Below are 14,091 nucleotides of genomic sequence, written 5' to 3' on the forward strand. Positions count from 1 at the left end.
CCATCACTGTAAACTATAGGAATGAAATTCAGACTTGCTTGCATCGGCTCCAAGTTTTCTAGTATACTGTAGTTCACTTTGATCATGTGTTTATAAATTCAAGCAATACTACAACAATTAAGTGATGAAAAATAATTCTTCTAAAAAAAATAAAGTGATGAAAAATGATAGGTAGTTGCATGCGGAGGGTCCATAAGCAAACTTGTAGGAGTGGGAGCAAGCAATTCCAGAGATTCATGGTAATTAGTTATGAAATTTGTGTCTTACTCATTGAAACGATGGTTTGTGTTATCCTAACACAGGTCTGATAGTATTTGTGTTATTCCAGTCCTTATTTTTAGCTTAAGCCAATAACGGAATCCATGATTTTTGCACTTGAGCGTCGTTAGTGCTCCTTGATTTTAGTAGTTGAATTGTTATGTGTTACTTGTATATGATATAAATACACAATTTTTTGGAGGGAAAATAGAAATATTTAGATATGAAGAAATGGAATTTTATTTAACAAAGGAAAAACCTAAAACAATAGAGCAGGGCTGCACACACTTAAAATTAGGTTCCCCTCCCAAAAAATTGTGTATGTATCAAAATCTGAAACCCAGATTTGACTCAGTGGGATGTCTCAGTCTCAGCGTGTCCCGGACGACGTCATTGTATTCGACATACTGACTCGGGTGGCAGTGAAATCCTTAATCCGATTCAGGTGCATTTCAAAATCTTGGAACTCCGCCATCACCAGCCTGATTTTCATTACCAAACACCTAAGCCTCAACCAAGCAAAATCATTAACCAATAATATTAACGATGATCATAATGGTTTTCTGCTATATACCCTATCAACCTGGGATCTTTGGTCTCACAAAGAATTGAGAGTGTCTGCTGTTTGCAATAGTTAATGGAGATATTTAGGCGTGAAATCCCTTTTTTTTTGTGCCAAAACCATGGTTGGATTCTGTAATGGCTTATACTGCTTCTATCACTATCGAAATTATAATATATATTTGTGGAACCCAAGTATAGAAAAGTTTAAGATCCTCATTGCTACTCCCTTTATTCCTATCTATTCTTTTGGTGTTGCTCTTGGATTTGCGAATTGTTCTGCAAACAATGACTTCAAGATTCTCAGAATTGTGTTTCAAAATTCGCTTCCTGATAAACAAGCCTCTCCGCCTGAGACACGTTAAGTACTGATTCGTGGAGAAGTGTTGCAATATCGGGGGATTCATTTGGAGGATGCAGACCCAATGGATCTGTTCGTGCTCTACGAGAGAAACCCTTTATTTTTTCCAATGGAGCTCTGCACTCTATAGTGTATACTAAGGGCCGCAATTTCATTTCGTGCTTTGATATCAATGATGAGATATTCCGAGAGATAATGCTGCCGGAAAAATATTTAGATGGATTATCTCCAAATATTAACAACTTACAACATCTTGTGGTGTTCAAGGGATTGTTGGCTTTGGTTGCTTTTGGTAAAGATTTAGATGAAAAGAGAAATATATGTTTCATATGGATGATGAGGGAATATGGTGTGGTTGAGTCTTGGACTAGAAGAACTATCTATACCAGTTGGTTTTGTTAAATTTGAGAGCGTCTTTGGCTGCAGTAGCAATGGTGAACTTCTAATTGAAACAGATGACTCTTGGGTTGCTTCATTTGACCCTGATAGTCTAAAAGTGAACAATCTTGGACTCAAAAAGTCATAGATGCTTGGGTTACACAAGTGACTTTATGGAGAGCTTGGTTTTACTTGGTAGGTAAACGTGTCATCTAAATACGATGATTTGTCTTTATCATAGATTTCTAGCAAAGTAACAATCTTTGTGAAATTCACATTAACAAGTATTTTGTAATGTCATATATGCAATTTGAGTATTAAATGTTGCTCTTATTATGTTGTGCTCATCTTCAAAAATGGTATATTCATGGTGCAGGATACACAACATGAACTATTTGGTATAAATGTTAGAAGGCTTTTGATAGAAGGCTTTTGATGCAGTATACACAACATGAACAATTATTACTCTAAAATAATAGGCTTTTGATATTTGCTTGCATTTTTAATTGCTTATGAAGCAGTTTTTAGAGTAAAAATGTTAGAATTTGCTGAAAAACATGAAACTATTGAAATATACAATGTTGTATGATAGATTCTGGATGTGTAGTAAGTTATTTACTCGTTTTATAATTAAGCAGGCTTAGTGACATGGATAATATATATGCTCGAAATGTGTTTAACGTCGTTTACAGCAGATCAACATATATCTTGAATACTATGATTTTTCAATGCAGATATTCTTTTGATATTCCTTTCCTGCTAAGCATTAGAATGTTGTAGAGACAAGATTTCATTATTTTACTACATTTATAGCTCAAAAAAAAAAATAGCAGCTTGGTTTTCTTTGTGTAAAGGAAGGTTGAGCCGGGTTTGTCAAAGAGAGAGCAAGAAGAGTTACGTTTTGCTTCTCTCATTCTGACAAAGTACACCTTTATCAATTGAGAGAGAGAGAGGAAGAAGAATTTAAGAAGTGGGAAGAGACCAACAGCGGAGATCTATACCTACTCATGCCACAAATTGATAATTAGTCCAACAACTAGTTTTTTTCCTGTTTTTGTTTCTCTTCTCTGCTCTATTATTTTATTAAACGAATTTTGATTTTGAGTCCGCTCTCCTCCAGCCGCCTCCCTTCGCCACCATCTTCAATTGCCCATTAATTTTAAGGTGATCCAGTCACTCTCTTCTAAACTAATTTCCTTTGAAATTCTAATTTGACAGCTCTCTGAAATTTAGAGTTCTATTCTGTAGTTTAGATTCACTGTTTTTAGAATTTATGGATATGAGTATTTGGAATTTATGGATATTGGAATTCTGGATTGAAGATGAAGGAGAAGGGAAAAGTTGAAAACAACTTATGCTTTGTAAAGGAAGAAGTTTTGTTCAAGACTGCAGGTGATTGGGGAGGGATTAGTTTGAAGAAACTTATTGTGTAGTTTAGATTCAACCTTTTTTTCGCTGTATTTTTGTATGTCTTTTATTTTATTTTATTTTTTCATGATTTCTGTTGGAATTGCATATACTCCTTTGGTTTTTATGCAATTTAAAAAGTTGTTACAAATACTCTCCGGGCATAGATCCTGCTCACGCAGCCGCTAAGTACACTTTAAATTCCTGTTTGTCTGTCTGTTTTAATAAGGGTAATCTTCCAAGTGCTATCAAGTTGGTTTTTAAGGAAGATTATCCCCCTTGTCTCGTTTCCTTTGTTTAATTCCATTGCAGATTATCAAGAAAAAAAAAACATGCATGCATATCGGTCTTGACATATGAACAAAAGCCCTTGATGAAATGTTAAGATGAAACTGTCAGTTTGGTCATTTACCCTGCAGGCCAACTTTTCCTATTCTGTCTATTTCTCGAAATATACTTTCTTGGGATGTCTCGGCTAGGAGAAATTTCATATGCTTAAATACTGTTGACATGTCCTGTAGCTCAACTCCTCCATTTTTAGTAGGTTTACATGCAAGTAAACATACGATTAGATAGATGGAGCACTCTTTTGATGAATTATATATGTTGGATGCTGAAGAGAGAGTGGGGAGTGGGGGAGCACATTCAGTGATGCTTCATCTTTGTTGCAGTGATAAGACTAAATTTTAGCCCCAAGTGGCATAACCTTTGCCATATAAATGTTAATTTTTTTTCTCACTCATGGAGCTGCTTTGTTAATTAGGGGGATTTTGCAATTCTAGATTAACATATCTCCTGACCCAATCCTTTTTTAATTTGTAACCCAAAAAAAAAAAAAAATTCCCATGCAGGTTATGACAACATAATTTGTTTTCAATCTGATTTCCAAGCCAAAAGGATCGATCGGAACCTATTGGCAAAGTTTTGCCTCCTTTTTCTACCTTTTTCACAAAAACTTATTGTTGAAAGCAATATACTACCTTCTATGAGTTGAAGCTCCTGCTGTTAAAAATTGACGATGGCACTCAGAGAGCCTTGGAAATGGTGAGATTAGCAAAAAAGTAGAAAAAAATCTTACGAGTGTAGTAGTACGAGGTTTTCATTGTAGAATAGTGTTCAGAACATAAAAGTAATTTTCCTTTTTTCATCTATTCATATTTTCATGATCAGTGGCAGCCGGTCATTACGAATCTTAAATTATACAAAATATAATAATAATAATAAAACTTCATATATTCAAAAAAAAAAAACACATAATTATCAAAAAAAAAAAAATAGCAGCTTGGTTTTCTTTGTGTAAAGGAAGGTTGAGCCGGGTTTGTCAAAGAGAGAGCAAGAAGAGTTACGTTTTGCTTCTCTCATTCTGACAAAGTACACCTTTATCAATTGAGAGAGAGAGAGGAAGAAGAATTTAAGAAGTGGGAAGAGACCAACAGCGGAGATCTATACCTACTCATGCCACAAATTGATAATTAGTCCAACAACTAGTTTTTTTCCTGTTTTTGTTTCTCTTCTCTGCTCTATTATTTTATTAAACGAATTTTGATTTTGAGTCCGCTCTCCTCCAGCCGCCTCCCTTCGCCACCATCTTCAATTGCCCATTAATTTTAAGGTGATCCAGTCACTCTCTTCTAAACTAATTTCCTTTGAAATTCTAATTTGACAGCTCTCTGAAATTTAGAGTTCTATTCTGTAGTTTAGATTCACTGTTTTTAGAATTTATGGATATGAGTATTTGGAATTTATGGATATTGGAATTCTGGATTGAAGATGAAGGAGAAGGGAAAAGTTGAAAACAACTTATGCTTTGTAAAGGAAGAAGTTTTGTTCAAGACTGCAGGTGATTGGGGAGGGATTAGTTTGAAGAAACTTATTGTGTAGTTTAGATTCAACCTTTTTTTCGCTGTATTTTTGTATGTCTTTTATTTTATTTTATTTTTTCATGATTTCTGTTGGAATTGCATATACTCCTTTGGTTTTTATGCAATTTAAAAAGTTGTTACAAATACTCTCCGGGCATAGATCCTGCTCACGCAGCCGCTAAGTACACTTTAAATTCCTGTTTGTCTGTCTGTTTTAATAAGGGTAATCTTCCAAGTGCTATCAAGTTGGTTTTTAAGGAAGATTATCCCCCTTGTCTCGTTTCCTTTGTTTAATTCCATTGCAGATTATCAAGAAAAAAAAAACATGCATGCATATCGGTCTTGACATATGAACAAAAGCCCTTGATGAAATGTTAAGATGAAACTGTCAGTTTGGTCATTTACCCTGCAGGCCAACTTTTCCTATTCTGTCTATTTCTCGAAATATACTTTCTTGGGATGTCTCGGCTAGGAGAAATTTCATATGCTTAAATACTGTTGACATGTCCTGTAGCTCAACTCCTCCATTTTTAGTAGGTTTACATGCAAGTAAACATACGATTAGATAGATGGAGCACTCTTTTGATGAATTATATATGTTGGATGCTGAAGAGAGAGTGGGGAGTGGGGGAGCACATTCAGTGATGCTTCATCTTTGTTGCAGTGATAAGACTAAATTTTAGCCCCAAGTGGCATAACCTTTGCCATATAAATGTTAATTTTTTTTCTCACTCATGGAGCTGCTTTGTTAATTAGGGGGATTTTGCAATTCTAGATTAACATATCTCCTGACCCAATCCTTTTTTAATTTGTAACCCAAAAAAAAAAAAAAATTCCCATGCAGGTTATGACAACATAATTTGTTTTCAATCTGATTTCCAAGCCAAAAGGATCGATCGGAACCTATTGGCAAAGTTTTGCCTCCTTTTTCTACCTTTTTCACAAAAACTTATTGTTGAAAGCAATATACTACCTTCTATGAGTTGAAGCTCCTGCTGTTAAAAATTGACGATGGCACTCAGAGAGCCTTGGAAATGGTGAGATTAGCAAAAAAGTAGAAAAAAATCTTACGAGTGTAGTAGTACGAGGTTTTCATTGTAGAATAGTGTTCAGAACATAAAAGTAATTTTCCTTTTTTCATCTATTCATATTTTCATGATCAGTGGCAGCCGGTCATTACGAATCTTAAATTATACAAAATATAATAATAATAATAAAACTTCATATATTCAAAAAAAAAAAACACATAATTATCAATACTGCAAATTATATCTCTTTCAAAAAATATGTCTAAGAGTCAGTAATAGACACAGTAATATAATAATTATTCCTATAATTTAACTATTCAATAGTTTATTTATTTAGAAATATATTAATTATATTAATATACACTTATTAAGGAATAACACATAACTATGATGAAAATAAAAAATAACTAATCTTTCTTTCAAATTTAAAAAATATTTTCTTTTGGAAATATAATTATATGAGTAAGATACTTTCTAAAATATATTTTAAGTTTGATTTAAAATACTTTCATTCTATTGTCTTCAGGATTTTATTATTGTGTTGTCGCCAAACAAATGAATAGTAATAAGTATTACATTACAGCATTTTGTATTTTTTATAATATATAATCTTATTCCTATGTAATTATTGTTATCGTCTACCAAACGTGCCCTTTTTTCTTAAGTGTTTTTTCCCTTTTGTTTGTAAGGTCCTAATATATTGTTACAACAACTAAAGTTTAAAGACAAAAATTGGTTACAAACTTTGTTGTAATCTAAGACTACAACTTTCACTGAACAAATTAACATGACTACATATTATGAAAATCTAACTATTGAATTGCATTTTTTTTTTTTTTTTATGTTTTTAAAACATGAGAAGAAAATGTAACCCAATGGTGAATTTGTCAAAATTTACATTTAGTATGTGTTTGGATCTGGATGAACCTACGTCTGGCGTTTTGCATTTTTTTTTATTTTTTTTCCTTTCTCTGCTGCACGTTCTTCAGCCTTAGTGGACAAAGCACTGTTCACGGGACCCACAACCACTTTATTCAGGAAAAAAATATTAAAAATGAGTCCCATGGCACTATTCACACATTTAAAAATTATTTTGTTACAGTGTTTTCAGTTTTCAGCAAAATAAGCTATATCCAAACGGACCCTTAATAAAAAAAAATATTAAGTGGAGTTCTAACCTTAATCCACAACTAAGTTCATTACTAAATTTTGTCCAACGATTAATAATGTTGGGCCTAAAAAAAAATTAGGATGGTCACAATTTTTTTTAGTGGTAAAAAAATTCATAAATTTTTTAACTTTATATATAGTATATACATTTTTTCAAGTCGAGGTGGTTCATGGTTCTATGAGGGTGTGACCACCCTAACTTCAACGTAGAGCGAGAGAAGCATTATCTATTGTAAATTAATTCTTATCTCACTAAAATATTTGATAATTCCAAATTTAAGAGTCAATCTAAGAATGATACTACTTGATAATTACAAATTTTTTGGAAAAGTGATAATTTCAAATATATTTTAAATTAATAGTTCTTAAAAAAAAGTACTAAGCAATATTTGTACGATTTATAAAGAGGTGATTTCACATTAATTATATAAATCTAAAATTAAGTGAATGGTATTATTTTTGGCTATGTAAATAATATAAATAAATATAGTATTGTGATTTAAGCCTCAAACAATCACTGAACATATATATTTATATGAAAAAACCTAAATTCAAAATTAAAAAGTTAAACAAACTACGCACTGTGTTTGACTTTTGCTTATTTGTTTTTTGTGTTTTGCTTTTTCCTTTTTGTCTATTTTTTTTTTTAACATAATCTAACTTTTAACTTTTTATAAATAAGTTAGCTTTTACTTAATATCATTTAATCAATTAATAAAGATTTTGCAAATAAGCTACCTCATAGTGGATCTCTCTACCAATTTTGAGACTACTAAAGAAGTACTTCTTTAGTAGTCTTTAGCAGTCTCAAAATTGGTAGAGAGATCCACTATGCCAAACCTTAAAACAAAAAAAAAAAACAAAAAAACAAAAAAACAAATACAAAAACAAAAAAACAAAAAAACAAAAAACAAAATTATGAAAAAAAGAAAAGAAACCTAGTCTAAAAAAAGAACAAAAACGTTGCTTGATACACAAAAGTATTTAATTTTATCTTCTTCTCTTTTTTAATCTATCTTATTTGCTTCTACGTTTTTTTTAAAAAGAAAAAATTTCTATCCTAGTATCTAGTATTTACCATATTTTTTTTTAACTTCTCTTTAAAAAAAAAATCAACTAATTAATTTAGTCTATTTTTTAAGTTTAGATATATTGCTTGCATGTTTTGTTATAAAGTTCATAATAAGTAAGAACAATTTCTGTTCGCAAGATGCAAATGATCAGATTAGCATTCTCCCCCCATGAATTAAGATGTGCAATCCGGAAGCAGGGTTTTTTTTTTTTTTTAGCCAAAACTCGCTAACCAAGAAATGTGATTATTTTTTTTTCTTATATATAGAAAACGTGCTTATGCTTTATATCATGTAGCAAAATAGCAGCTTTTAAACTTTTAAATATTATATTTTTTTTCTAAGCTAAACTTTCTGTTAAAAATTTAACGTAACCACAACTTCTAAACTCAACTTTTATGATATCGTATAGTATAGTCATTAACCTAAAAATAATCATTCTCTTAAAATACCTCATTTCAATCAAACCACTAAGCAATTCTTTTTAATTGTACAAATTAGTGTTCTATATCATTCTTTATATATATATATATAGAAATATATATATATTTTTTATTTTTCAAACAAATAAAATGAATAAACTTTAGAGATAAGTAGTATCTGTAATTTCTTTTTTGAATGTGAAGGGAAAAAATCCTAAATTTTAGGATTTTTTTTTTAATTCAAAATTAAATTTGTTATTTGACATTTATGATCATTTTTCTAAATGAAGTTACCCTTCATTAATGAGGGTATTTTTGAACTACATAAAAGTCTAGTTGAAATAGGAGAATCTTCTTATATATAATATTAGATTCATCACACGTGCTTTGCACGTGCAATAATGTTCTTTTTTTTTTTTTAGTGTTATAATGCTTAAAAGTGATATATAAATAACCATGTGTATTTTTTTTTTTTAAAGGAGGTAAAGCAATGTGGAATAATGTTTAAAAATAATATAGAGAACCTTAAGAAGTTGAAACCCAATGGGACATTTGAATTTATTGATTGGGATAAGAATTGTGATAAATAAAAAAAATTTGAGATTTGAACAAAAGAAAAATTATATACGTTAGTGTAGATGGATGAGGATTAGTGATAACAGTATAAAAATTGAATAACAAAAATTTTGAAATGTTTTAAAGAATTTAAATAAAATCATAAAAATTTTCAGGTAAGAATGAGTAGGTTTTACTTTTTACGTGAGGTAGGTTTTTCTTGGAAGCAGTAATTTTGTATTTTTTTTTATAAAGATTAATTGATTTTTTTTTTTTATAACCATAATTGAAGTATTTGAATTCAAGTAGATAACAAATGCAAATAGGAATTAAACATTTGAATACAAATGGGTGGTGAAAATAAATGTTTTTTTCTTCTTTTTGTACATGAGATGGTATTATTATTTTAACCCTTTTTGTTTTTTTAAAGAAAAAAATTAAACCAAATAGTATATCATTTTAGAATTTATATGAGAATATTTTAGTATGTCCAAAGATTGAAGACGAAACAAGAGAATCCTATTTTATATATATATATATATATAACTTGAACCTGAGTTTGTCATTGGTACAAACTCAGCGAGTGCTAGGTATAAACTCTGTCGATTCTCATCTTAAAAACCTTATAAAATACTTTTCTTTTACCTTCCACCGCCGCAAACAGAAGCCGAAGCTCTCTCTATATCTATCTCATGCATGCATAGCCTTCCAATGTCAATTAGAAAGCCAAATTTGTCGATGTTTCAGCCCAAGAGAAAGCAATATTTGTCGTCCGAGGAACATATCCCATGTGACGTTGTATTCGACATACTGACTGGGCTGCCAGTGAAATCTTTAATCCGATTCAGATGTGTTTCCAACTCTTGGTACTCCACCATCACAAGCCGCATGTTTTTTACCACACATCTCAATGCTGTATTATTATCCAATAATAACAACAGTCCCAATGGTTTTCTGCTTCATATGACTGAAAAAGAACTGTGTACCTTTGTTTACAATAGCGACCGCACATTGACTGAGGTTTCTAGGTTTCGAAATCCCTTTTATGATCACGACTGCACATTGACTGAAGTTTCTAGGTTTCCAATCTGCTTTTTCAACTTGTTTGACTATTGTAATGGCGTGTTCTTGTTTTATAACTGCTATTGTCGTACAATATGTTTGTGGAACCCAAGCATTCAAAAGTTTAGGATGATCGCTGCTAGTGCTAATCACTTCCCTAACTGTTATATCACTCTTGGACTTGCGTATCATTCTGCAAACAATGACTTCAAGATTCTCCTAATTGCAGTGGCTTATGGAGGGATTGATGGAGAACAAGCGCCACCGACTGAGGCCGAGATTTACACATTGAGTACTGATTCATGGAGAAGGGCTGTAATATCGGTGGGGTCTGAACCCAATATTGGATCTCATATTAGGCTAGAGCGAACCTATTTATTTTTTAATGGAGCTCTGCACTCTTTAGCATCTACCCAAGGCCATAATTTCATTCTGTCCTTTGATGTCAATGAAGAGACATTCCGGAAGATAATGCTGCCTCAAGATTACATTAATAATGGACTTCTTCCAATTTTGGACCTCTCTGCAGACATTGATCAACAACAACAACTTGCCGTGTTTAAGGGATCATTAGCTTTGATTGATTTTCCTGTAGATCGAGATATAGGTGATGAAATATGGCACATATGGGTGATGAGAGAGTATGGTGTGTTCGATTCTTGGACTAAATTAACAACTGTAGCACTAAGTTCGGTTGAGAGGTTCTTTGGCTGCACGGACAGTGGTGAACTTCTAGTCAAGAAGTTATTTTGACCGAAGGTTCTTTTCATATGACCTTGAAAGTCTGTATGAGAACAATATTGGAATTCCATGTGCTTCCTGGTTGCGCTACACAACCGATCTTGTTGAGAGCTTGGTTTTACTTGATCAAGGGTCGTCTAGATATGAAGATTAGTTATAGTATCAAAGATTAGTCGGTTAAAGTTTCTAGCAAAATGAAAATCTTTGTGAAGTGCGCATTGACAAGTATTTTGTGGGGTGGCATCATATATGCACTTTGTGTATTAAATGATGCTCTTAATATGCTGTCTTTTTTCCCCTTTGCAGTATTAAATTAACGTAGGCAAATTAATTTATTAAACAGAAAAGAATCCCCTTGAAGATTGTGCTATTATATTATTTTTGTGTGAAGCACATTGTGCAATTAATTCCTCGAACAATGTCATGATGCAAAAGACATGCTTGGTCAATGTAATGCCATAGTGACAACATGAACTGCCTTTCAGCAAAAAAATAAAAAAAGACAGCATGAACTACCTGGTGTGCGTAGTCTCCTAGACTTTTTCCAATGAATAATGGGAATGAACTTCTGCAATTTGTATGGCATGCGTAAAGCACTTATATGTATTCAAAATACATAATTTACTTCCAAGTAATTTCATAATATAATTCAATAGACAAGATTTTCACAAAATTGCAGGATGGCTAAGCCTTGCGATTAACAGCCCAAATATATTAATGTGTTCGGTCCATCATTTCAAGATCTGCCCTTCTGGCCTTCGCTCTTATCTTAGGTAACTTAAAAGCCTGAAATTGTAAGAAAGAGCCCATCTAATCTAATCTACCTTAATAAATATCATTAGTTTACATTACCCCCTCTCACGCATTTCCTTCGAATCATCGATGTCTCAACTCAAGAATTTGTCAAGAAGTTTCCAGACAACGTCGTATTCGACGTACTGACTCGGTTGCTAGTGAAATTCTTAATCTGATTAGGGTACATTTCTATATCTTGGTACTCCATCATCACCGACCCTATTTTTATTACCAAATCAATCACAGCCAAGCCAAATCGTTATCATACAATAACAATCATAATTGTTTTCTTCTATACACGTATGAAAAACAATTGTGTACGTCTGTTTGCAATGGCGACTGCACATTGACATCGACTGAGGTTTCTTGGTTTAATTTCAAATCCCCTTTTTTGTAGATCGTCCCATGGTTGACTATTGTAATGACATGTTTTTGTTTTATGATTATCTTCACGTTCCAACAATAGACAGCTTTAAAAGAAATTGACATATGACCCAAATTAAATTGCGTCAATACAAAGAATAAATTGAGAGATATCTTACCTCGATCTCATAATTTCTTGCCTCTTAGATTGCTTTTCATTTAAGGGTATGTTGAGATTTCTGCCATTGATCTCCAAGCCTCCAAAATGATTTTCATCAAAATTGTTATTACATTGCCACCATAACATTTTATTATACATATATAATCAGTGAATCCAAATGAAAATCTAGAAGCATTAATTTTTATATATTTATTTATTCATAGTTGATCTTACCTTACCTTTGACTTTGATTTTTGTCAACTCACCTGATTAGAACTATCAATTTGTTGTGCTGGCTCCATTGATCGTCCCCCCTATTTTAATTTCTTTCTTACTGATTTATCTATCTATTTATAATTTCCATTCTCTTTTTAAGCTGGCAAGCATCTGTAGACTCATATAAATTGGAGAATACGCTTTTGGAATTAGGTCTCATGTTTAATTATCAAAGTTTGTAATTACTAAATAAGTTGCATTTGCATAAGCCTCATTTATAGACTCGTTTTGGACGTTAGGCCAAATAATCAAGCATTTGGCTGAGTCCCTCCCTTTTTAAATCATGAATTTTCTTGTTTCTGATGTTTGCTTTCACTTCTTTTTTTGGTACTACTGCTAAATACTTTTGTTTCAACATCTATGAAAGCTTAAATGCTGATTGCTAAGCTGCAGATTGCACATAAACCTAGCATATATGTCCTAGACACTCCAAGTGTATTAGTTCCAAGTATCCCTGACATATTGACAAGATTGAAGCTAGCTCTTGCAGATACAATACTCTTGCAATTAATTTTCCTTTATTTGTTTTGCAAGATTTCTTTATAGTTTGTGTAGTACACATGTGAATATGTACACTTGTATCCACCCGGCGAAAATTGCATGCCTTTTAAGCATAAGGTTTGCTAAACTTGCTTGAAACTTGACTGCTGTAAATAAACAGAAATATGCTGTTGGTATCTCCAACCACTACTACTAAAATTAAGAGAAGCGTAACCAAATAACCTAACGCAAGTTGAGCTAATTCAGTAGCAAAAAGGAAACTAGTTTTAGCCTAAGTTGGGTTGGGTGAGGGCTAAAATATTTACACATTGAGCTTTGCTGGTTAGGAATGCGACTTACATGCTCTAGTTCACCTCCAACCAGGACAGGTTGCCCAAGTCGCAGCCTTTATAATTTCGAGCTTGGCATATTGAGATTTCATCATAGTTTTATATATATATATATACATAAACCAGCCCAGGTTGCCCAAGTTGCAGCCTCTGTTTTCAGCTTCCATCTTGAACTTTCAGTTTCACCATAGTTTATATCTATTTGCTATATTAAATAGATCATAGAACAGTAATTGTGTTTTGGTTCAATGGACTAATGGAATTATGGTGAGCCAATATGAAGCGTATTGCGTCATTGGTTTTTGTGGGAAAACTAGATCTTGATTTTCCCTATGGTCTAACTACTCAGTATGAGCTTCTGTATCTCTTTGGTGTCCTTGAATTTTCAGTTTTCTTCAACCTATAATTTCCTTCAATCTTCATATTCAAGGTAAGATCCATCATAATGCTGCCTCAAAATTAATTAGATGAATTCATTTTAAATTTTTAACCAGTTGTGAAATTTAGGGGATCAAGTCTTTTGTTGTGTTGCGTTTGCATAATGTTGCTTTAAGATAGACATGCTCACGACTTTTTATCATGGTTCATGTTCCAAAGTTTCTTGGGGAGGTGATTTCAAGGGAACCAACTGTCCATGTTTTGGTGACAGAAATTAATAATGTTGGGTAGTCAGCTCTAAGGTTCTAGATTATAGTCAGATGTCTTTTTCCTGATTTGGAATTGTGGAAGGTTGTTAAATTATTAGTCTTGAAGCCCATTGAACTGTAAAACCATTGGCAGGTGTTACACAAG

The 14,091-nt window shown here is 32.3% G+C and overlaps 1 protein-coding gene across 1 annotated transcript; it reads left to right on the forward strand.

Moving 5' to 3' along the window:
* The first annotated feature begins 10,035 nt into the window (after positions 1–10,035).
* Positions 10,036–10,887, forward strand: LOC112005422 (F-box protein CPR1-like). The gene has a single exon (XM_024037671.1). It carries the CDS (start codon positions 10,036–10,038, stop codon positions 10,885–10,887), a length of 852 nt encoding a protein of 283 aa, XP_023893439.1.
* The last annotated feature ends 3,204 nt before the right edge of the window (positions 10,888–14,091 follow it).

The sequence above is a fragment of the Quercus suber genome, unplaced genomic scaffold (genome assembly GCF_002906115.3).
Source record: "Quercus suber isolate HL8 unplaced genomic scaffold, Cork oak 2.0 scaffold_493, whole genome shotgun sequence".
NCBI lineage: Eukaryota > Viridiplantae > Streptophyta > Magnoliopsida > Fagales > Fagaceae > Quercus > Quercus suber.